This window comes from Polyodon spathula, chromosome 8 (genome assembly GCF_017654505.1).
Source record: "Polyodon spathula isolate WHYD16114869_AA chromosome 8, ASM1765450v1, whole genome shotgun sequence".
Taxonomy (NCBI): domain Eukaryota; kingdom Metazoa; phylum Chordata; class Actinopteri; order Acipenseriformes; family Polyodontidae; genus Polyodon; species Polyodon spathula.
Genome location: NC_054541.1, coordinates 25693354 through 25719836, shown reverse-complemented (window position 1 = coordinate 25719836; position 26483 = coordinate 25693354). Strand labels below are relative to the sequence as shown.

Sequence of the window (26483 nt, the reverse complement as noted above, 5' to 3'; positions counted from 1 at the left end):
TACTGTAAAGCCAAGAATATTTGCGAGCCTTTTATTATGCATTTTTTGCCAAAAAAAAAAAAAAAAAAAAAAAAACCTTTCGACATGTTTGGCACAAAATCAAATTCCACTAACAATACATACTTCCTATATTGCAACAGGTTGCCAACATTTCTGGAACAAAATAGGTTTTATGGGTGTGATTCGCCAAATATTTATGGCTTTATAGTAATTGACAAATCTCCCAGGACAGTACAGTTCCTGTATTAAGGAATAATGGAGCAGCGATCTCTTCACAAGGTTAAGGATCAGTCTTTGATATTTTTAATTAACCTTCATTTATGTCCGTGTTTACAGTCACTTTATCATTAAATAAAATACCTCCATTGTCCAGAACTGGACATGAAACATGAAATTATGAAACATAAAATTATTCAAGAATAAACAGGAAGACTGCACATTTAAATAACCATATGCATTGGAATGGTTTCCTTTTAGTTTTTAAAAACACTACTGGCAGTTCTATCCATTTGCTGGTTTTTGGTTCCTGGTCACGGTTTGTTTCTTTAAAAAACTCTTCCAGTGCTGCATTTTCCTCCAACACATCCAGCTTTAAACTCATAGCTTGACATACTACACAAAATGATAATCTTTTAAAACGCTTGATTTTCTTGCCATATTCTGACATTTAACCAAACTATTTATCATTTATTTGTGTCAAAACATAAACATGTGGTATTATACGAACAACATATGCCATTTAAAAAATAAAATAAAAGCCGCTTCTTTTTTTTTTATTTGTTTTACAGCAGCAATTAAAGTTGCAAAAAGGTAAATCAAAGTGACAGAGGTTCACACAAAATGTACAAAAACAAGTCTTTATTTAAATCACAACATGTTTGTTAATTTTTTTATTTATTTTTTATACAATACAGACAGCAGCAAAATGGGTGTACGTTCACATTTCTGTCATCCAGAAGGAAAGCTTGCGGTCTCCACCAATTACACAAAGTGGGAGGGTCCTGTGCCAGCTCAACCCCGCCCCTACTGAGGCTGATCCAATCATAATGGGCTGCAATTAAAAACATTGACAGTTTAAGGTGGCTACAGATAAACAAGGCAACCCTATTTTGTTGATGAAAATCAAATAACAATTGAATAATGTATATAATACAATAACACTGCAATGTAAACTGCAATACATGTTATGTCACAGGACTAAAAGGCAAAATAAGATTGTAATCCTACTACTGCATAATACATTCAGAGCAGAAATTAGGTAACAAATAACAACCCATAAAGGTACTGTGGTAAAGTTACCTGAGGGTGACCCAAGTGATGTACCAGCAGCTGACTGTTTATCTTCCCTGGGCATCCAGTGGTAGCAAAAATATTTTCATTTGCTTTGGACCACCTGAAAAAAGAAACAGGAACATAAAATACGTACTGTAAGAAAATACTCATGCTATCTGTGATTAACACAAAGCAGTTGGTTGGCCACACAATGGACTTCAAAAGGGGACTATTCTGGAAGATGCTTTAACTATAACATTCCATATTAAAAACTGTACACAGACAGTAGATAAAAGGCAAAGTTAAAATGTTCTTAGTTCTTTTATTGTAAAGATGGTTTATAAACATTTTGACTGGGTACAGAATAATCAGAGTTCCTGCTTTAACCTTACTGTAATTTTATACTAGTTTCAGACTCATCCTCATACTGGCACATCAGAACAGACTTAGAAATGAAGATCACTGAAAATATTAAAATCCACTTACTTGAACAATCTGGTACGAGCCACATGAGCAGGTCTCTTTTCTTGAGGGTAGCTGCAGAAACAAAGAACAAATGTTATAGATATTGGGTTTATAGAAAATCCTTAAACATATCCCATTCAAATCAGACTTGATCTATTCAAAACTAAATTTAAAACCAAGTGCATAAAGTTAGCATACTGGTAAACATACCTGGAACGAGTGATGTCCCAAATAACCCAGTCATTTCCTGCAACTGCTCCAACTTTTATCGTGTTTGCAAAGCACCAGTCAGCTGACATGAGAGGCGTCAGTCCACAGTCCAAGGACAGGATAGCCTGCTGGGTAATCAGATCATAGAACCGCACCACTCCATTCTTTTCTGCTACCATTAGCTACAGAGAAGAAACAGACATTTTCAATGAAAGTGATGCAGAAGTTAAGCGTTTGATATATTAACCTGTTTCTGAGGGCTTTCCTATGGCCTAGCAAGAATTCAAGTGGAGCATTGCCTGTTTGTTTCTTAAACTACAACTTAGAATGAAAAAAATCTAAAGTCGATGGACATTTAATACAAATATATACTTGCAAAATTACAAACCCAAAAGGGTTTGGCACGACCTATAGGTGCTACTTTCATATAGACTGATTTTATGGTACACATATAAAAATCAGGAAAAAAAAAGGACATATTTGATTTAGTTTACAGACTCCTTCATAAGAGGTCAATATCATCTTATTCTCCTTGAGATTAAGCCACTGCTCATACCTGTTGTCTTTAAATGTATTTGCAACCAGTGCTTCAGATACTGGGCTTTTCATTTTAAGATTAGAATACCTCTGTTTTAAATAATAAAAAAAACCAGCTTTTTTTAGGGGACTTTTCTTTCCGGCCAGCAGGCTCCCAAGACCTTGGATGTGACAGTAGAAACATATTGGTAAAGTTGCTAGCAACAAAAAAAGGGGCCTTGATTCAAATCTACAATAAATGTGTACATTGGTTTTTAGCTCAGTCCTCTGTGATCAGAACAATAAATAAATAAAAATTACACAAATCATTCATAAGCCCAAAAGAGCCACAGACAGGAAAGGCATGGAAGCATCCCCTGGCCCAATCAGAGAACTTTCTTCCAATGGAGGAGGCTCTGCAGGGCAAGTGCAAATCAGCCTGTTGTACTGTTGGCAGCCGCTTAACTATGGTTCTAAAGCTTCTCTTCTTTATAAATTAGCACCACTTTGAATAATAACAGCTTTTAGTTATGGAATAGTTTTGCTTGATTTTTTTCCAAAACACATTTTCAGATCTCTGTAGTGCTAAGGGGCCAGACCTGAAATATTCTTTCATGTTTTCACTTTGACCCAGCATTTGCCTCAATCAATCATAATTTGGGAACTGCTGATTCCACAATGTTGAAGGAAAAGTTGCTTTGCGCCAAGAAATAAGTGCTAAGCAGAAAAATACATTTAGCATTTTCTTTACCACAGTTCTGTTGTTTCTGACATTAAGGTTTTTTTTGGCTTTCCCATTAACTTAGTGTGAACTTGGAAAGGTTTTAATGTTTAAATATACAGCTACTCATCTAGGAGCCTGTTAAGTACTTGCCACACACTGATTGGAGTTGGCAACAAAGATTATCTATCATATACCTTCCTGCTGAACAGATGAGTTTAAAAGATATTGGGAAATATATTAACTTGCACCCAGATTAGTGCCTCTGTACTGTATTTTAGTGCTGTTTTAGGACTACTGGTCCTATGATGCATTTCGAGTTACCATAGACATAGAGCGAGTTGTCATAGTGCTCATGCATCAATGCCATTTCCATGAAGGACTGCACAGAGTGACCACTGCAAAACAACTTGCATTATCTTTGCAGACAAAAGTGGAGGTGTTGAAAGCTGTATATAACGCACCCTCGTAGAAAAGAAAAAAGAAATATGTTGCTGCAGATTTCAAAATTCCCGTGAACACTGTTAACCATTCTGAAAAAACGGGATACAATAATACAGCCTATGAACTACAAACCGGAAGCAAGTCATCAGTGTTTCCGATTTGAAGTGCATAAAATTAAAACGTGAGAACAGCTGAAATATATCCACTGGTTTATGGTCTTCATGAAAAGATCTGCCCCTATGAAACACATATTTTGTCCTACATTACAGCAATCTACTAATGAGACCAGCATTGTTTTTTGTATGCAAAAGTTACTTACTTCAAAAACATGTTATTCTTAATTATAGTCTACTAATGTAACATGTATAACTCAATCTTCATTAACAGTAAAGAAAAAAAAAATCATGAACATGAAACATAAATGTAAACAATTGAGCACAAGTACTTAACATATTGCTCATTCTTCACTAAACTGTAAAATGTACCAAAATAATTCATCTTTCAATGTTAACCACAAGGGAAATAAAGAAAGGGAATGCCTTTTTTTAACAAATATGTTTGTTATAATAATACCTATAGAGGAAACGCCTATAGAGCTGATATTTCCAACGTGTGTTGATAAGGTACCCTTGATATATGTGAAAATAAACAAAATACAACTGTGTGGGATATTCCTCCCTTAAAACACATTGCTTTACACATTTACATTTTGACCACGTTTTTGTTGAAAAAGGCAATGATGGAATCCAATATAGCTGGGGGTTTTCTGTTCTGTTCCAGTGGCAGCACTGCAGTCTACATTGGCATCATCTTTCAAGTGGCTGGAAAGATTGCTTGTATTCTCAGCATACTTCATTTCTGTTTGGCATATTTTACAAATCGCATATGATTTATCAAGCTTGTTTCTTTTCTAATTTAGATCAAAACCAAACTGATCCCACAATTTACACTTTAGGTTTTTGGAGCTTTCTGTATAGGTTTACATTTGTTTTTTCAGAACCTCGTTCTTTCGCATCCACCATCTTATCTGTACGAACTTGAATGCTATGAGGAATGCACGACAATGACATAAACAATACCTAAGCTACCTAGTCTGTGTTTCATTGGAAACCAAGGTGCTTATTCTAAGGGACATTATTTGCCAACCTTAAAAGCATCTTCTGGATGCCAGCAGACACTCATTCCAGGAGAGCGGAGCAGAAACGATATTTTTTGACTTCCATCTAAATCCCAGATCCTAAGGACAATAATAAAAGAAAGAAAAATTCATGGAGACACAAACAGACCACCATACAGTCGCTTTACTCCACTTGAAATTAGGTCTGTAAAAACAATACAATTAAACTAAATTCTGAAAAGTATAAGTTTCATATGGTTTTTATATATATATATAATATATATATATATATATATATATATATATATATATAATATATATATACATTACACACTTCATGTGGCACACACACCATGTGGCTAACTGACCGCTAGGGTGTGCACTTGGATCACTATGCTTATTGGTAAGAAAAACTAATCAATCCCGAATTGAAAAGCTCATCCTGTTATTCTGTTTATTAGGAAACATGCCAGTGAAGGTTATATTACCCATACAATACCTATAATTGTGGCTGTCAGCCCCAGTGATTTTGTGAAGATAGAAAACAGTTGCAAATAATAATTACATACCAAACATTTCTACTTTCATTGTTCATTTAAGGACAACAGTGAAATAACTACCACAGCAACATCTCTATCGCATGCCTATGTTCTAAGTCAATGATATTACATTTATGCAGCGCCTATAAAAGTACTAATTTAATCTGCTATGGAGAATGGCGGCTCCGGTTTTGTTATAATGTTAACCTTGGTTTCACCCACAGTCTGGAAAAAGGCGAGACTCCGTTGCAAGAACCTACTAGTAAAAATAATGTCAAAAGCATATAAGGGGGATGGAGAATAGTAATCTATTCCTTTGCATTGGTTTGTATTGATCAAAAAACAGAAGTACACGAAAGTGTACTGTTACAGAATATTTGTAACAGAGCGTTTTGTTGGTTTTTGTCTGTTAGTAATTGTCTGCGTTTATATCTAACATAACACATCCGGAGCTGTCGGATGTTATGTTCTAAGTCAATGATATTACATTTATGCAGCGCCTATAAAAGTACTAATTTAATCTGCTATGGAGAATGGCGGCTCCGTTTTGTTATAATGTTAACCTTGGTTTCACCCACACTAAAAATGAACACATACTAGAAAAAATAACCCAAAACAAAAGTAGGAGTAAATAGCTAGCTATAACATTACCATTATCCAAGTAACGTCTTCCTTGTTTTATCAATACAAATAACAGACTAAATACAACCTTGCATTCATGTATCTGTTTAACTAGTGAGACGAGTACTTTAACAAAAAAAACGTATATGTGCGTGAAAGTGCCCGCCCTTGTGTCTATTTTTCTGTTATATGTTGCGAGTGGTGTGTTAAATGTTGGTGTATAGGCATTGGTACACGGGATATAAACGGGTCTGTATTTCACATGTGTTGAAAAATGAATAACTGTATTTAGGCACGGGATTGTACATCACTTCACGTGCATTTAAAGTAGTTACTATGTGAGCACGAGGTTGCACTATAATTAATTCACGTACTGGGATTCATGTGAATAATTAATTGGTAATTGAATCCGAGCACAACAGCATATATAGATGCAAATTTTACTCACTCGGAGTTGGGTGTTCGGCGAGTAGGGAACGGGAGAGAGAGGAGGAGGAGGAGGAATAGAGTTTAACATCAATCGCTATTGCGTGCTGGTGGGACCAGCACGATACTTGTTTATTTAAAACTCACCAAGTTTGTTAGTCTGTCTATCTGCTCACCATGTTTGTTTAGTATAGTCCATTTTGTGTGTCTATTTATTTTGGCGTAAAGTGCTGTGTCCTGCCTTTTGTCTGTGTAAACCATTTTATTTTCAATAAACTGGCGCAAGCAAGCGTCCCCATCATTTCACTTCATCTGTCCCGTCTTTGTGTTCATTCCTTTCCTGGTTCTGATGTCACCCATTCCGGCTGTCTTTATGACACGTGGTGTCCTGCGTGGGATTAACAGCGCCTCCAAGCGTCAGACCAGGAGAGAAAATGGATGAAGTGGACAACTACATGAAGAGGTGGCATGAGCACCAGAGGGAGTTAAAAGAAGGAGGGGCTACATGGTGCCTCGCCTGTCTGGAGTATGGGCACCTCTGTGACGTGTGCCCATATGAAGACCCTTTTTTTTTTTTTTTTTTTGCAGGCCTTCGATCGGGGTGAGGTAGAGACAGCGGAGGAGTGGATCCACCTGAAGGCCGTACCATCGCTGCAGGTGGATCAGGAAACCTGCCTCACCTGCCTCAAAGGAGAGGAGTGGTGCTTTGCCGTCGGCGAGGTCGGGCACAAATCACCCGACCGACCCCCTCCATGGCAGGAGATGGTACTGACCCACGAGAGGAAGGTGAGGAGGAGGCAGAGAAGGGGAAAGGGGAAGAGGAAGGCAGAGCGTCCACCGCCCAAGTCTCCACCAGCAGAGGAAGAATGCCTGCTGGTTTCACCTCCAGAGCCAGAGGAGCAGTCTCCAGCGCCAGAGGGAGAGGTCTCCAGAGCAGCAGGAGCTGCCTCTGCCTCTACCAAAACAACCAGCAGAGGAAGAATGCCTGCTGGTTTCCCCTGCAAGAGAGGCAGAGCCGCACCAGTCCCCTGCAAGAGAGGCAGAGCCGCACCAGTCCCCTGTAATAAGGGTAGACTACACTCCGCTCCCATCTCCGTCGCCAGGAGACTACACGCCTCCGCCACCTCCATGGGCAGGAGCAGAGCAGCAGGAGCTGCCTCTGCCTCCTCCACCAGCAGAGCGTGAATGCCTGCTGGGACCCTGTCCACCAGCAGAGGATGAATGCCTGCTGGTATCACTTCCCCCACCAGCAGAGGATGAATGCCTGCTGGTATCACTTCCCCCACCAGCAGAGGGAGAATGCCTGCTGGGTCCCTTTCCACCAGCAGAGGATGAATGCCTGCTAGTATCACTTTCCCCACCAGCACAGGATGAATGCCTGCTTGTATCACTTTCCCCACCCTCAGGAGGAGAGGAGCTGCCTCTGCCTCCATCACCATCAGGGGGAGAGGAGTAGGAGCTGACTCTCCCTGTACAAGAAACAGTACCAGGACTTGATGCTGGAATTCCTCAGCAATCATTGCATAGTCTGCCGAGGGGAACACAGCGGAAAACAGCCCAGCCGCCGCAGCCACTGCCACAGTGGCCAACATCCGCACAGCAGCTTGTCCTGACTGCCTGCCTCACTTCGCCCAAGGATGTCTGCCTGGCATCTCCCAAGGATCCCTTGCCTGGCATCGCCTGGGGTTGCCCACCGCTCCACATCGCCTGGGGTCGCCAGCCGCTCCGCATGGCCTGGGGCTGCCTGTTGCTCCGTATCGCAGCAGGTACTGTGGCCGGAACCCCACCAAGAGGAGCTGCCGGCCACGAAGAAGGGGGAGGAGGTCTGGAGACCACCAACACCAGCAGCAGTTTCGCTGCCAGAGATTGTGGGAGAGGTCAGGAGACCTGTTCCCACTGCAGCACTTCCGCTGCCGGAAGTACTGTGGTCGGAGCCCCACCAAGGGGACCAGTGTATAATTATATATATATATAGATATATATATATATATATATATATATATATATAGTATATATTACAATAAGGTTTACATACCCCAATGGAAATAATGAATTTCTAGAAATGTCTCAAAAATAATAAATTTTAAGAAAAATCCTTTGTAGCAAAAGTTTTGTTTTTGTGGATGAAGAAAAAAAAATACAAGAAATAGATGTCTACAATTATTTATTTCAGCAGTGTTTTGACAAAACTCCAAAAATGCTAATTCAAAAGTATTCATGCCCTTTGATGCTATGATAGTATTGTCTACAAGGTGCTAGAAATTTCAAGATGATAATGCAGAACCTAATTCTAGAAAAGCCTAGAAAATGCTGGATTGTAGGTGAAAAAAAGGGTTAGGCACAGGATGATTGCTGTCATTACCAATAAGTCAGTATAAAGACCTTAGGCAGAAAATTGTTTATTGTCATAAAGTTGGAGAAGGATACAAGATTTCCAAGCATTTGAATATCCCACTTTCAACTATTGTTTCTATTATCAAGAAGTACAAAACTCATGGAACAAACAAACACTGAGCTATTTGGTCACGCCGATAGTCGTTACATTTGGAGAAAGTCTGGTGAGGTAATTTAAAAAAGGTGAAAAGGCAGGGTGCGAGCATACACAATTATGAACAACAGTTAGTATAGCACCACGCATGAATCTTTGAAATGTAGTGATACCGTACTGGAATTTGCTTTCATTTTCAAACCAGCTCAGTTATGGATGTAACCATATAGTTTATAAGGTTATACGATGCAGGATTCAGCTGTTATTTATTTATTTATTTATTTTTAAATCATTATTGGTGTGTATGACTTGTTAGTTACCTAAATCTCAGTCAACAACTGAACACAGATAAGAGGATAATTTTGTACCACTTAAATTGCACCAATGAAACATAGCCTGGTTAGCGGATGGCATATCAACTGCTTAAATGACAGATAATGGTTGCATTCTTGTAGAACTTAAGGATAAAACAAAATACATTTCAACAAGGAATTGCATTAGTTCTATTCCTTAGTTGAGCACAAAGTGGCTTCAGTAAATACTTTCAGATTCAAATACAGGCCTACCATGTGATAGTTTTGGATATTCAGTCTATTTAAAACAGCAGGTGGGTCTTTATTTTGTGTGATTTTGCACATACATATTGTACATATACAATTAGAAGAATTTTCAAGATTAGCATGAAATAGTGGACATTCAGAAACAGCCAATGAAGCAATGAAAGAAGTTGACAAATTGTAGGAAAGATTTAATTGGTCAGATGCTTTTGATTGTTACACTTGTTATTTTTACATGGGTTATAAAATGTTTAGTATTCCACAGAATGTACTGTACATAAAAAAAAAGATACACAGCAATTCTACAAAGAATTAATCATTGTGGAACAGCAGCAAAAAGTAAAGTGGTTGTGACAACTGGAAAATGTCTCTTGATTTCAAGTGAACCTTCTAATAATAGGACAACAATAAAAAATGAAAATAAAAAATGTCAAATTTCCTATGAAGCCATGCCTTGGAACCAAGGAAGATTCTTTGAAGTGACAAATGCGGCACCAGCTTTATCTACTACGTCCAAAAAAATCTCATTTGTTTAACTGAAGAACACACAGCATGGAACAAACCACATGGAGAATACTAACTGAGTCACCCATGCAACCAAGTATAGGTCTCATTTACGGAGATGTTTAACTTTTTATTTTTTAATAAAAAGTTATATTCTGATTTAAGTTTAAAACACAGGTGCTGATATCATAACCACTGAAAAAATATTATATTACCCAATCTGTTTTGGGAAAAGCACATTCATTTTTGCAAAGAAGAGAACCTCCTAAAAGTTAGAGCAAGATCATCGTCTGCCAGCATGTCATATGTATTATAAACAGCTTAAACTGTACTACAAAGCACAATCAAGGAAGAGTTTCTATTAAAACTTCAAAGCTAATAGTTTATGTGACAATTAAAAATAGAAAAAGCACAGTACAAGGAACTCCAAAACAATTCATTTAAATAAAGCGATGACTACAAGGGGCACGTGAACAAGGAGATTTCAAGTGGACTAGATATGTAGTACACTATGTATGTCCTCTGATTATATCTATTATGGCTTTGGTCTTTCTTTTTGAAAGCTCAATGAAATTAATTGCAGTGTTCCGCAGTTTTTCTGGTTTATTCCGAATTTTACCGAAAAATACTTTTTTTTTTTAAACTTTGTTTTTACTGATTTATACCCGATTTTTGTCTATTATTCAATATTTGCTGATACCATTTTCTAGGAAATACACAATATTTTGATTAAAATTTGGTTTTATTTTGACTTCGACATTGTACTAAGCAGCCTTGACGTTTAAAGGCCATTGCACACTGGATCCGATAACAGATCCGAATTTAACGTGAATCTATACAGAAAAAACAACGATCATGTGCATTCCCTATTGCACCTTGTACACCGAGGCCCAGATTTATAAAATGATTGTGCATGTTTTACGACCGTGGATTATTCTGAATTCTTGGATGGAATTCATAAAACACACGCAATGGCATAAACACGCAATTAATACGCGATTTGTGGGGGCAATGTCTCTGCAGTTTAGCCCTTGATGCATATGTAACTCTGGGGCATTTCTGAACAAAACCGCTAAAATTGGGAGGGGATTTATTAAATATTCCATCTAATTTATTAAAGCTGCTGGTAATTGTGGGCCTCGTATTTGCTTGATTATTTTAAGAACTCTGAAAAGCAGGCGTTAATTTACCACAGTCAGACAATAGACTATATACAAGGCAAGGTGATGTGGGAGACTTGTCTGCAGCAAGAAGGAAACATAGTTTTCAAGAACAAAGAAACATTTAATAACATTTTGGAAAGAGCTAATTTTTTAACCCTTCTGATCAAGTCTGTTTGTAAATTACAGTTTATAATGCCGGTTCTGTATTGTTTTGCAAACTCCAATTTTCAATACGTTTCACAGCTTACATGACAAAACAGAAAGTCTGCAAATAGAGAACATAGCATTAGAAAAACCTACAAAGGTCTCCCCACAGTGGCAAAGCAGGGTTTTAACGACAGCCTTTACTTCTTAAGAGTGTAGGCATTATTAACCAGAAGTACATAGGATCGTCCAAATAAGGCACCTTTAATACTCTTAAGAGATGTTTACCCAATCTTGTCCACAAAACCACTTTGTCCTCAATGTATAGTAAGCCTATCTCAAAGACAGAAGCAGCAAGCACATTTCCATTTACATGCACAAGCCTAGCTCCAAGGTCTCTGGGATGTCACTCATCCTTGGACATTTTGGATCTCTGTTTTTACTTTATTATGGACTGCATATTCTTCAGAACAACGAGGCGCTAACTGGCATTGGCTGTGTATACAGTATAGGGGGCATCTGGAAAAACTAACTTAATCTGACAGAGGTTGAAAAAAGTTTGCAGGTGCAAGATTTTGCCCTACAAATAGAAACAGATGTTGTATTAAAACAAAAAGGGAGACAAAACCGAACCAGGAAACTACAGACCAGTAAGCCTGACTTCTGTTATATGTAAACTATAATAAGATCCAAAATGGAAAATTACCTATATGGTAACAGTATCCTGAGAGACAGTCAGCATGGTTTCAGGATTTTGAGGATGCAACATCGACAATGGATAACTGCAAAGCATTGACATGGTTTATTTAGGTTTCCAGAAAGCTTTTGACAAAGTCCCGCATAAAAGATTAATTCTCAAACTGAACGCAGTATGAATTCAAGGAAATGCATGCACATGGATTAGGGAGTGGTTAACATGTAGAAAACAGAAAGTACGGATTAGAGGAGAAACCTCAGAATGGAGTGAGGTAACCAGTGGAGTACCACAGGAATCAGTATTAGGTCCTCTGCTATTCCTAATCTACATTAATGACTTAGATTCTGGTATAGTAAGCAAACTTGTTAAATTTGCAGACGACACAAAAGTAGGAGTGGCAAACACTGTTGCAGCAGCAAAGGTAATTCAAAATGATCTAGACAGCATTCAGAACTGGGCAGACACATGGCAAATGACATTTAATAAAGAAAAGTCTAAGGTATAAAAGGCATTTCATATGTAGACACGCTTGAAAGAATTGAATCTATTCAGTCTTCAAGCATTCAAAATTCTAAAAGGTATTGACAGTCGACCCAAGGGACTTTTTCAACCTGAAAAAAGAAACAAGGACCAGGGGTCACAAATGGAGATTAAATAAATGGGCATTCAGAAGAGAAAATAGGAGGCATTTTTTTTTTTTTTAAGACAGAGAATTGTGAGGGTCTGTGATCAACTCTCAAGTAATGTTGTTGAGGCTGACACCCTGGGATCCCTCAAGAAGCTTCTTGATGAGATTCTGGGATCAATAAGCTACTAACAACCAAACGAGCAAGATGGGACGAATGACCTACTCTCGTTTGTAAACTCTCTTCTGTTCTAAATCCAAATGACACAATTATTTCTTTCCCATGTTAGTCTACTTAAATGACTATTTTTTATGGTAGTTCAATTAAGAATATTACATTAATATGTGATCTGGACTGATTTATGTCTAACATGGCACCACAAATCCATGTATAATTTACTACTCTCAACAGTTAGGAACGCCTTGACATTTTATCTGATAGCTTTAAGAACACAAAGCATGTTATTTCCTCTAAATTAATCAAAATTGTTGTAGCCAGTTCATAGCCCTTAGTAATTTGTAAAGCAATTAATAAAACTCCACTCATTGTACCAGTAATGTAATAAAATAAAATGTATTGTGCACAGTTATTGTATATTGTATACTGTACATTGGGACAAGGTAGTTGATGCTTTTAAATTTGAACTGCACACATTTACATGCACATGTTACTTTGGGAATACAGCAAAACTTGCTTGCTTTACTAGCAATAACTCATTCTTCAGTAAAACGCAAAATTGTGTAATTAAGCCTGTGTCAGCTTGTTACTTGACTAGTACTGCTGACAAGATAAAGAATAAAGGGCAATACTTGCTGTGAAGCATTTGGAGTTCATTATTCCTACACAACTCTTTTTTTTTTCTAGACAATTTCCCAAAGAAATAAAATTGAACATTACTGGATTAATATGGAAAACCTGAAACTATGCTCTTGTTGCCTTTAAATGAAAATTAATTAAAAATCCAGGGACTGGGACAACTCTAGAGATTTACCATGTGGAAAATGCTACTTCAAAATTTAAGGGTCAGTAACTTTTACACTATATAGACCATTGTTTGTACTACAATATTCAGAGAAAAAAAAAGGAGGAATACAGTTCATCAAAAAGTACTTTTGATAGTCTACTTTAAACCACATCTGTCATTTTCAACAGATCAAAAAAGTCAAATTTTGCTTTCTGAAAATAAATCTTGGTTTCTCTGCCTTCTGAATGGCAGAAGGTTTAAATAGCCAAACTAAGACAAAAGGGTAATATTTACAACATTAAAATTATCCCCAGCTAAACCTTCAATTGTAAATCAGAAGACAGTCAGCAAGGTCTGCTTCCTGATCAAACAAAACAAATAGCTATTTTTCCAAGAATAAAAAACCACTGAAATGAAAAATCACTGGCCTTACACATGTCCTAGATGAACAGTACTGCACAAATTAAAGAGGACTTACTGGAAGAACTGGTATATTTAGTTTACAATTTCACCATTCCATGCCAAACCCATAACACATTTTTCTTGGAAAAACATGCTGCCCTCTAAATTTGAGACGCTTGCAGCTTTCTCAAGTTAATAAATAGTACGTGTTTTTATTTGAAATGCTAATTGAATAGCTAATGCAGAAGATTTGTTCTAATCCTTTCAAAGCTTATGCAAATGTCAAGGTTTTATTTTCATGTCAAATCTGCTTTTAAGAAAAAAATCAGACAAAATGTGAGAATCAATGCTGAATGCCCAGTTTTAAGAAGTGTTAAAATGCCAGTGTTCACCACTGAACTAATCTGGAAACTATTATTAAAGTAAGTGCTGAGCTATTTAGTTTGTATTGCTCATCCTCTTACAATTTTGAACATACAAACTCTAGGGTCAACTAAGTCTTAGGTCATTTAGTATATATAAAATCAGGATATTGATAAAGATCAGAAGAAAATACTGTATTGCAATCAAGTTTCTGCAGCTGGAAGCTGTCTTCCCCTAAACTAAGCCTTTAAAGCACCATGCAAAAACATGAAACAAAGACTAACTTCACATACTCAACTGTGACTGTAACAAGGTAGGGGGGTTGGACAAAACATCTGAAAACAATTGGTATCTATAGAGCTTAAGACCATCAAAAAACAGGCACTATTCAGCACTGACCACACCAATCTACTGTACAGACCACGTGCAGCAAAAAACTGTGCTACTCTGTACTACTTTACTAACAGCCTTAACTGAACGGACAGAGAAATTACATTTCCACACAAATTCAGTCAGCCCTCTTGAATATGCTGTGCTAAGCCAAATGAGCTACAGTGTCTAGTGGTTTTATAAAGTGCGCAACAGATAATTTGGAATAAATGCTGATTCAGCCTTTACCAAATGTGAAAGAGAGGCCTTCAAATCACCCATTGCCGGCCCCATCTCATAACTAGATTGGCTGCTATGAGGTTTTTCAGTAGCATACAGTACATCCTGTTTGAAAGAACCCAAATGAACTTGACCTTAAATAACCTGTACTCAAACTGACATAATCTGGTAATCGATCCGCACAACCTCCTATAAAGCAGTCCAACTTTAAGAACGCAAAACAAAATAAACAATTGCACAATAGTAACATGATCTGCCAGTTCAAATCCTCTACAAAGATAACTAAGACGATAGATTGGTTATGAATAAAAAAATAAATTAAAGTCAGGTAACCCAATATTGCCAAATTGTGCTGTATTCACCAAATATTTGTTCTGGACTCCTCCACAGCTATAGCTACACCTTAACAACATAGTTGAAAACCAAATTACTACATGTAAAACCCTGACAGCAATAGGAGTTAACCCATGCAGGATTTAAAAGGCAAAACATTGCTGTGTAGTGAATGAAGAACTCGGCTGATACAGGGGCACCTATATCCTTTATCTCAATGTTTGACACTCAGAGGACAGGCTAATGGATGGAGAATGAACTGTAACTAAGCTCTAACCAAATCTATGACCCTTCATCCAGCAGCCCTGTGCTCGTAATCTTTTTTTTTTTTTTTTTGCTCCCCCATCCCACAATGTCCCATGAGGTTAACAGAAAGCTGACTGTATCAGGGGGCATCATTAACAGCTATGGTCCATGTAAATATATTTTTTAAAAACTTTGAGAGAAAGGTAAATGCAGAAACTAATCTAAATTCCCACATTGAAGACGCGTTTGTGTCGATAAAGAGCATGGATCCCCTCAATAATAAGTGCAAACATATTCTTTGCCAATGTAAATTAAAATCTTGAAGGATTTTATAGACACACTGTCCAAAAATCAAAGCAAACAATCCCAATAAAGACACATTAAGAAACCTTTAACTATTCTCATTGTTAGCTTTTCATTAAAATATCGCTGACTCAAAGTTCGCAACTGGGATTTTAGGGTGGAACCTGTGCCTGATTACCACTTTTAAAGGTAACAAAAAAGTTAATTCTGTGAGAAGGTTTCACTTTTTCTTTTTTTTTTTCAATTCAGAATACAATTTGGATCACCAGAAAAACACAAAGTTATTACATTTAACTAAACAAATGTCCAGAAAATAGCTGGTACATGTAACCTACTGTTTGCATCTCCTCTTTTATCCATGTGGCCACATTTTCGGCAAAACTTTACTTGTTCCCAGGCACTGTATAGAGCATTGTCTTTTAAACTTGATCAGTCTTAAAAGTTCTAACTTGTTTTTCCTGAATTCCACATTATCTTAACATGACAGATTTTAATTTGTCATTTTCTTTGGCATTGCCCCTATCTTGACTTGAACACAAATATTTTCAAATCCATCTAGGCCATGGGCCGGCACTCTTCATCTGGGACGATTCAGATGTACTGCACTTGCCATTTTCAACTTGAATAATTAAAAGTCAACATGTCAGGTAAAAAAGGAACGATGGACAGCGAGTCAATGCGATTACTACATTTGAGTAAAAAAAAAAAAAAAAAAAAAAAACCACACACACACACACACACACACAACACAGTATCCCTGTATTAAGATAAAGCTGAAAACGTTAATATATGAAGATATGTTTTTAAACAGGAAGCAGCAGCTTGGCACAGGCTTCTCCCGCACACACACACGCTGTGTAACCTAACACAGAAGTTACGGCACTGCCACCTCCAACATGCTGAAGTCAGATAATTCCAGGATATCTTGACTATTATGTATTATCGTCATTTTGTAGGGCTCACATTTTCCTATACAAAAGACAAACATGCGCAAACGTGTTTGGTTGTTTAATGACACACTGTATATTTTGTTACTAATGAACTAAATGTACTGACTGTTCCCTTCCATGTAATTTTTACTACTCTTCCATCTTGCCGCAAGTCATCTTTGAACAGATCTAGAGCACATTTCCACGTGGCCTCTGACAGTAGAGGGATGTGGCAGAAGTGCACCATTGAAATACCTGGAAGATGTGATCACTGAATTTGGTTAATTAGTACTAACAACAAAATCAAATACTTGTTTAGTATATTGTTAGCATCCTTTACATAGGGAAATGTGAGAATTACAAGTGAATGTCATTCATATTAGGTAAGATTTACTGGAATTATTCTGTTAGCTCTTTGTACTTTTAAGTTCCTGTCATCTTACCAGCTGTTCTTAATGAGCCCATCCACTACAGGGAATTGTATGTCCATGTGCAAATGCAGTTTTACTGATGTTTATGCTGTCTGGAAATGGCGGTAATGGGTTATATTTTCTTTATACATACTGTTAATATGAAGCCGCATCTATAAAATCAAAACAATAAGCCAGGCTGTTTTCACCTGACATATTAAAAGGAAAAACACACACACACACACACAACTATTCTGCTTTAATCCACTTTACCGAACTCTACAGCACCAATAAAACCACAGGGTTAGTTTGCACAATAGTATATTTCTATTTCTAGCAGGTGACAAGTGTAAAAAAACATTACATAAGAGCTTTTCATTGATCCTGGGCTACTTGCAACAAATAATTTGTTTTAAGTAAACCATTATAGAAAGCTGATCTAAAAAGGAACAGTCAAGCTAGACGTCAGCTGTTCCAGTATTGTTATGGATTTTTAATGCCTGTTAATGCTATCAGGAAGTCTTAATACAGAAACCAAATGCAACCAGGAAATATAAATGGACTCCCACTACAGCTACAGCACTTTTTCCATTCTGCTTAACTACAATGCAGCATTTAACTGTTGTGGTAGTAAGACTGTAGGAAAAAAAAAAAAAAAACTGTGCAAGATGAAAAGGTAAATTGGATGACCACATTTAACCAATTACTTAGAAAAACTTCCAGCACACTTGTGCAAATCCAACATGTATCGTTTGTAGGTGTTATGCTTAGTTTTAAATGTCATACTGGAAGAGCTGTGTCAGTGGTTTCTGCACCATTAATAAAGAACAGAAAACATTCAAAGCACAAATCTGCCTGTTTTCCCACCCTGCCTTAAGCAATATACCCTCCAGACCACCTTTAAAATCAAACAGGCATGTACTTGTGTTTCTTGCAGTTCTTTAAAGTGCCTTTTTCTGAATGGGATATACATTCCAAGCAATGGGATGCGGAATTAGAAACCTTTCTACTGGTACTTGCAGAAGATTAGCCATACAGGACTGTGTTGTTAAACTCTCTGTATACCCAGCATGCATTGTCTGCTCACTTTATTAGGACAATAGACTCCACAAGATTCTAGAAGGTGCCTCGAGGGATGTTAATCCATACAGTCAATAAAATGTCACGCAATTGGTACACATGTAAATAAAGGAACATGATGATGAAAGCGTTGTTCCAGTTCATGCGAAATAAGCAAAATCAGACTGGTGGCCATGGAAGATTTCTGACATCTCTGTTATGCATCTCAAACCACTCATGCACAATTCTGGCACAGTGGATGTTGTATTATCGTCTTGAAAGAAAATGAGTGTACTGCAATTGCTGAACCGAAGACAGCAGCACTCCTCCAGTGGTTGGCCTGTCTCCTCTGGGGGCCGGAGCTCCTCCTCTCCAACGTTCAGCAGGATGCTTTTCTCCGTCGCTGACTTTTTTTTTTTTTCTCCTCCTCACCAGCACTACCCATGCCTGCTAAGCATCGTCATGGCTTACGCTTGCCCTTGTCCCCCCCAAAAAAAAACATGGGGGTGGCGCTCAAGTTCCACTTCCAGGCGTTCAGCAACCACAGCACTTCTGGCTCTCGTCCCCTCCAGTACATCACCAGTCTTCTCTCACCATCTCAGCCATCCGCCACTAGAAAGCTAGGTCCCCTCTTCAGCGCATCCCACTCTGACACCATATATGGCATTGTTAGGTGTTGTTCCCGCACTGAAGCAGGCAGACAGGCAGGCGAGTCGGAATGGAGGCACGGAGACATACAAGTGCAGTGAAACACGCCACCACGGCGCTCAGTATTTATTAGCACATAAAACAAAAAAAGCAAACAAGAATGTCATGTGACGCTACCAGCAATGGTTGCGCACAGAGGACGGTACAAGACTGTAGAAACACAACAAATAAAACACAATACAAGCAGCTATAAATCAAAAGGTGCTGTGAAAACAGCAGGCCTTGCAGCAGCCCCAATCACAGTGATCACAATGTTTTTATACTGATACTCCGCCGAGACACACCCACCTGCCTGCTGGAATAGCAGATTGTTTTTAGCTGCTGCTCCACGCAGACAGGTAATGTCCTGGTGGACTGCCACAGCAGCTAAACAATTAATTAAATGAATCTATTAACAATTAACCCAAAAACATACAATAAACTACATATTTCCTATGTGCAGGGCTTCTGCCCTGCCACATGCTAACATTTATTGTTATTTTGTTAGCTACAACTAATTTAAAACAAATCAACTAGCTTTGGTTGTCGCTACCAGACGTCTCCTATTTCTGACTACAAGTATTAAAACTGTGGACCTTGGTTGGACTGGACTTGCCACGAAGTTTCAAGTTGTTTTTTCAGATACTTTAGTTATGGTCGGATAACACTGTGAGGAATATACGAATAAAGAAAATCATTTTTTGTGCATACCTGCAAGTATGGTCATCACTAACTGAAGCAATCTGTTGACCCTCTCTTGGATCGAAGACCAAGTCGTTGATATAATCAGAATGGCCCTCCATTACCTAAAAATAAACAAGCAAATGTACGTTTTTACTCATTTAAAATAACTCTTGCCACAATGAGGTTCCCCTAATCAAGACCCAGCATTAAAATTAAGAAAGCCCACAAAAACACAAAACACCAACCACAACCAGCTTTGAAGAGCCTTTTTCAGAAGCAATTTCTTGCTGGAACAGTTGGTAAAAACGACAAATAATGATCCAAGTAGAAACAGCAGTATATAATTATACAAAACACCCGGGGGTAAAATCTTGAATTTATTTTTTTAAAAACAGTATTATATATGGCCTCTAAACCACTATGTATAAATTATTCCATTTTATTTAGCAGCTCAAAGGTTAGTGTAGTTTGAAAATTATTATCCACCTGTAAGCATGCGTGACTTCAATTGAGCAGATTTCCACTCTGATGTTAGGGGAGGTGAACCAGACATCTAGCGACTACCTATGGAGAGCGCTCTGTGCTGCTCATCAACTGCAGTTTTCAACTGGTCCTATAATTGAATACTAATCAGTGAAGCACAATGTTTCTCCATTTTTTTTTTTTTTTAAGTATAAATGCTCCGGTAAATATAAATAATCACAGTATTCATACTTTGACGTTTTTTGTTTTATTTATTAGGCGCGGCTGCATTTTAGTAACAAATAGCGGGTGGTTCAATTGTTTTCGGTGTTTGATTAAGTACATCCAGATTATCCTGTGTATCACTTCTCACACCAAAACAAACACAAGAGAGTCTACAGAAAGTGCAAAGCAACTTTTTTGTTGGCTTTAATAAAAGGTGTATCATCGTTCGTTATTATAGTTTTATCTTGAGGTTAATATTTTTTAGTTGTAAACATTTTAAATGGCATACAATTAGGCTGATGAGATGGTAAGTAAATAGTATTTTGGATTATTTACAATATCTTTGCTGAATAGAAAAGCAAGTCTTTTGATTCTGTGCACCCTTATAATTGAAAATTGTAAGAATTAGGCCTACTGTTTGGTTCTCGGTACTCAGTCCCAAACTGCTGTGACATAAATTATATATTAAATTAACAGGATTTTTAAATGCATTTGTTAACCAGATTATTCTGCCTTTTACTGCAACTGTGATATCATTCAGTACAGCAAAAATTGTAGGGATACTTGAGCTGAAACCTCCAGACAGAAGGGGTAGTTTTAAACAAAAGTTGAAATCCACTGATATAAAAGTATTCCTTTAATCCAGAAAGGCAGCAGGCCAACTGAACAGATTGTTTCCTGTTACTGAAGTCCCCCTGAGTCAATTCATTGAACCACTCAAATCTCAAATCGAAAGGACATGTCACAACAACAATAAAACACTGGGCAAGCTATGGAGGTCTTGGAACCAAAGCGTGAAACATCGGGTACTGCTAGATATTGTTTCAGGCATTTAGACTCTGGCATGCAAACCCAACTTAATATTTTCCATCCCTTCTCTCAATTAAAATAAATGTACTAAACTTGGTTAGAAGAGGTCAACAACATATCATGGATCAGGGTAGGCCCAGTGATTTTCCATTTCAATCATTGTCATTCTCTTTCATGACAATTTTTTAAACAAGCACTCTATTTTATTGGCCTTGCTGACAGTCCACCTGTTTTAGACAGGTATGTTTAGTTGGAGAATGCAAGTTTTCCACATTAAATCTCAATTTAATGTTTTAAAACATTTACAAGGGTAACCATGTTTAAGGTCCGAGTTGCATTATGAATATTACTACTCTGGTTACCTTGACCTCATGTCTGTCCTGAAGATCAGATGTTAAAATCCTCAGCTTTCTATCTGCAGATGCTGTACAAAACCTAAAAAAACAAAGAGTTTTTTTTTTTATTAAGACTGTTCTTAATAAAATAAGGATAATTGTCTAATAAAGAATTAAAAAGTATCAATATCTTTACCTGATCTGTTTAGGAAGAGCATCTAATCTTGACTCTGGGCTCCAAGCAATAGCATCCACACGAACTCCATGGTGGAACACACGCAGAGTTGTGTATTCAATGCCATCCACTTCTGTGTCCTCCTCCTACATGGTGTAATTCCAGACAGAAAAAAAAATAAGTCGTTTTTGTATGCCGAGGTTGTCCTTTATTTTCTTGAAAGAAATTGGTGGGGGACTGCAAGGATGTCTGTTCCTGTCGAGCCACCACCTATTATACAAGCATTAGCAGTGTTAGTCATAATGAGGTACTCTCTGAAATAGAATCATGGAATACAGCAAAGTGCACTTTACTGAAAGGATTGTGACTTAATGCCTGAAATAATACCAGCAATGGGAAAAAGCAACTAAAGTGAATGCAAGTTTTTTTTTTTTTTTTTTTTTTTTTAAATGATACAAACATAAATCAAAGTTTATGGCTGTTTGTAACAAAGTGCCCGCCCCTGTGTATATTATCTGTTATGTGTTGCGTGTGGTGTGTTTAAATGTTGGTGTATAGACATTGGTACACGGGATATAAACGGGTCTGTGTAACACGAGTGTTTAAAAATGTATATGTGTATTTAGGCACGAGGATTGCACAGCACTTCACGTGCAAGTAAAATGTAGTAATATGTGAGCACGGGGAATTGCACTTTATTAATTCACGTGCTGGGATTCAAGTGAATAATTAATTGGTAATTGAATCCCAGCACAATAGTATATATAGATGCACGTTGTCACATACTGGGGTTGGGTGTTCGGTGAGCAGAGAACGGGATTGGAGACGGAGGAAATAAGCAGTAGTAATAATAAGAGGAGAAAGTATCCGCTCACCGTGTTTGTCAGTGTCTGTCCGTGCACCGTTTTGTTAAGTTTAGTCTGTTTTTGTTTGTCTATTTATTTTGGCGTAGAGTGCCGTGTCCTGTGTTTTTCGTGTTTGTTAAACCTTTTATTTTGTATTAAACCGGCGCCAACAGGCGTCTTCATCATTTCATTTCATCCGTCCTGTGTTTTGTGTATTTCATTACTTTTCCTGGCTCTGACGCCGCCCACTTCGGCCGTCTCTGTGACACTGTTCCATAGCTATGCCGTCACCATAACTTTGGTTTAAAGCAGATCATATGAGGTGTTTATTCCTATTGAACACTGACGAAGACATAAATGCGCAGTACAGTACAAACCTGGAATCTACATGTTCCCACCACAACATACTGGTTTCCGCCATAGGCAAGGAGGGCACCTGCAGCACCACTTTCAAAGGGACTGAACTCTACCACATGGACATAATCTTCACACTCCACTGTGTAACTGGCACTTCGCACTGTGTCTTGTTTCATCCTCTTCACCCAAACTTAGTCTAGAAAAAAAAAGACAAACATTTGACACACAGTATATAAAATAGATGTTAGACTGCAACTAATTTTCACTGAAAAAAAATAAAACTTGTTACAACAAATTTTGGAAAACGTTCACTTGGTTGGAACAGCAATGTTACAAAGCCATTTTTCTGGTGGTGTACAATCCTTCTCTTTTTCTTCTTGTAACAAATAAAAGCGCAAATTGCACAGCTTGTTTACATTTAAGACTAATTTTTACAGAATGAATGATTAGCTATTCAGGGTTAGCCATGTATTTAACAAAGGGACTTTACTGCAGCAAATGCTGCACTTCCCGGCACAGGCCAGATGGTTTAATATTTGTATCGACTTTGACAACATTGTTTAGGCTTATTCCTTCTCAATGGAAGGAGTCAACACCAAAGCTTGCCCATTTCTTTATCCACTCTCAACACGGATTTGTAAATCAGCGTCTCCTATTTCTCAGAGCAACAGTGCGGCGCATGGAACTAAGGATTGTCTGGATATGACTGGTGTGTGTTTTGCTTTGATTTAAGTAACACAAATATATAAAACCTTTTCCTGCTGGAAACTTAAAAATAAAAAAAGACACCCCACCCTTTCTACAGAGAGCATGTTAAAGCTATCACATGGCTGGACCAGAGCTCCCCCTTAAACTCAGATGACCATGTTGGGCTTTTAATACTTTTCAGATCAGGTTTAATTGTGATTCACTTCATAGTCCTCCTCTTTTAATATGAATCCTATGGTCCAAAGAAATGCTCTGGGGCTACAGAGTTTAACCACTGCAAAAGCCTCCAGCCCAGGTGGTCGAGTACATCTTGGCTCACAGAAACAGCAAGGGGATTGCTTCATCAATGGCTGACCTGCAGTACAGTATTTCATTTTTTGATTAGCCACAGTACTTTTGGATGGTAAGTGCAGTGTTTCTTCTGCATAATGGAGTCAACAGATGAGTGTAAAGTAACAACTAGAACTGCAAAAGATTAAACAGTAAATACAAATCTTAAATGGTATAATAATGTTTGCTTTATTCCTTTAACAGACCTCATTAAATCACTGCATGAAAAACATAGCATAAATGACATCTGTTTCGCAAGTTTTTGGGGGGTTATTTATTTTAACTGGTACCACGTATAGCTTTTTTTATAGATTGAATTTTCAACAAATATCATCTTTTAATATTATATGTTCATCTCGCACTAAGCATGTTACTGGCAGCTCAGTGTCAAGACTGGAAAACCATTCAGCCCTTCACAGTAGTAGAAATTGCTGTTCAAACCACAAAAAATCAAGATCCCCCCCCAATTAAAAAAGAAAAAAAAGTTACATCATAATACATTTTCGTGAGTGCTTGCATACGCAACTAAATTATCTTGGTGCCAGGACCTTATACCATAGTCTTTTGACCACCCTCTTTACACATTTACCCTAGGGAACTGGAAACATGGATTTGGTAGCATCAACCATATTTTCAGCTGCTTCTGAACAATATTTAAAAATAATAATAAAAAAAAAAAAAAAAAAACAACACTTACATTTTTCACTGCCATATTCAGTATATTCGGCCTGGTTTGCATTGCCCTGATTGTCTGAGTTTATCAAACAAAAATGATGCGTTGTAGACTGCAAAACTGCCCGGAAATAACAAGAATCAGGGATGAGGGATTAATTCAGAACCAGGGATCAGGAATTTTTATGGAAGCTCAAAATCGGGTTTTTTTCAGAAGCTCAGAATAGTGAATTTCACTACGCACCAAAAATTAGAGATCATCTTCCAAGTCACTGTCGCGCTCCACCTCCACCTCCTCCGACAACAGTTCAAACTGGGATGTCAAGGATCAGGGGTACAAATTTGGAGAAAGCGCACGCGACATTAAATTCTGACACCGCTACTTTCTCATTGGGTCTGGACTACTCAAATGACCCACCACTCATCCACATACACAGGAGAAAAGGTTTGTGTCCTGTGGGAAGTTGTGAAGGGGGTTTGATTAGGGTGGGATTTCATAACTTAGCACTAGTAGGATCCCTGGTGCTAAACTTTCAAAACAGTTTAGCACCAATTTACAAAAGGATTGCACCCCTGTCAAGGATGCTGGGTTCAGGATCAGAGGTTTCAGTGTCATCTTACACATATGAATATGTATCAGGGCAGAAAGAAGTGAGGCTGATAGGCAGGATCAATATTTGTTTTTTTTAAACATTGACGTGAAATTTTAAAAGTAGGAGTCTGGATTGCAGGGGGTTTACAATTTTTAACAAATCATCATGCATTCTCTGTTTATTTCAATAGCCTACCACCAAATTCCAGCCCTGGGGATTAAAAAGCAAAAAAACAAAACACTGCTTTACTTTATTAGTGTTGTTGAACATGCTAGCTTGACAGCACAACTGTATTTATAGAAGGATATATAACGGAAGGACAAAAAAAATACTATTTTAAGTAAAATGATAAAGCCAATTTATTTATTTTATTTATTTTAAAACTCAAGTTTAAATGTAATGGCTCTCAAACATTGACACCTCCTCTCATCCGCGCTCAGTTTGGGAAGCGAAGCATCAGCAAGCTTCCACAATTCCAATCCCCATAACTACATTCCCATTCTCTGAATGGACAGCTAAATCAAGATCCCTGCTGTCATTGGTTGCTTCAAGTGTCCATTAAAAGAAAATGATTGATGTTATGAATTTCAGTGATTCCACCAATCACTCTCTATTTTATTTTTATAAAACCTTAAAGCAGCCAATCATAACAATAGCAGGGATGGACTTTTTAGTGAATTGGAACCCTCCAGCCTTAAATGAAATACGGTGACTGGTATTTAATTATGGTCAGCGATAATAGGCTCAGTTACCTGGAGATCATTGACAGATCCCAGAGACCTTGAAAAATCGGGAGGTCAAGCAGGTGTGGGTCACAGCCAGATAATATGCCTGGTGCGCATGTGTACCAGTTATGTGAACCCCTGTATATATATGTGTGTGTATGAGCTAATTCACTCAATGTTTTTCCTTCTTTGTTTTATGTCAAGGTTGTTATAATAGTAGAGAACACTAGTGGAGGCTTTGAGTAAATTGTTGATGCTCATAATAATGCATCAGAGTAGAAAAAGCGCATGGGGAGGTGTAAACTGTACTAGTTTCCAGCTGCTGTCTGCACGGAGGTCTGGCTGGGGCAAAGCAGATGTTCAAAATTTGAACATACGGGATACGTCATTTAGTTTAAAAAATATGTACTAGTACGCTTTGCCTAGTGTTTAAAGCTTAAACATTTGCGGCACATATAAATTGATCAAAACCAAATTTAATTACATTGCCCCACAGTTATTTTATTAAAGAACATATCCTATAACAGTACTATAAAAACATTGAACTGACTTACCTATTTGGAGACAGTCTTGCTTAATCAATGCAAATACTTAAGCTTGGATCCAAACTAATGTGCTTAAAGCCGTAAATAGGAGAGTGGTAGTGTGTGTTGGTTTATAACGCACACTTCCAGTACGCGCGTCTCATTCGATTTCCCCAATAGTGATTGGCTCTCCCGATTAATCTCCGGTTCAAGGGTTCTGCTT

General features: G+C 37.7%; 2 protein-coding genes across 2 annotated transcripts in view; one reads left to right on the top strand and one right to left on the bottom strand.

Annotated features, from left to right (window-relative positions):
• The window catches only part of LOC121319667 (PARP1 binding protein), a 47235-nt gene that overhangs the window by 559 nt on the left and 20193 nt on the right, over positions 1 to 26483 (top strand). The window lies entirely within an intron of this gene.
• On the bottom strand, positions 150 to 26411 carry LOC121319668 (nucleoporin Nup37-like). The gene is made up of 10 exons (XM_041257330.1): positions 26291 to 26411; positions 22729 to 22904; positions 21528 to 21652; positions 21359 to 21431; positions 19527 to 19621; positions 4775 to 4865; positions 1948 to 2129; positions 1759 to 1809; positions 1300 to 1393; positions 150 to 1051 (listed from the first exon to the last, which is right to left on the bottom strand). Exons 2-10 carry the CDS (start codon positions 22882 to 22884, stop codon positions 938 to 940), a joined length of 981 nt encoding a protein of 326 aa, XP_041113264.1. The 5' UTR covers positions 22885 to 22904; positions 26291 to 26411; the 3' UTR covers positions 150 to 937.

Coding starts and splice junctions, on each gene's coding strand:
- LOC121319668 (XM_041257330.1), bottom strand. CDS start 22,884: ATGAAACAAGACACAGTGCGAAGTGCCAGTTACACAGTGGAGTGTGAA. Junction 19,622..21,358: donor AGGACAGACATGAGGTCAAG/GTAACCAGAGTA, acceptor GTTTATTTTTAG/GTAATGGAGGGCCATTCTGA. Junction 1,394..1,758: donor GCTCGTACCAGATTGTTCAA/GTAAGTGGATTT, acceptor TTCTTTTTTCAG/GTGGTCCAAAGCAAATGAAA.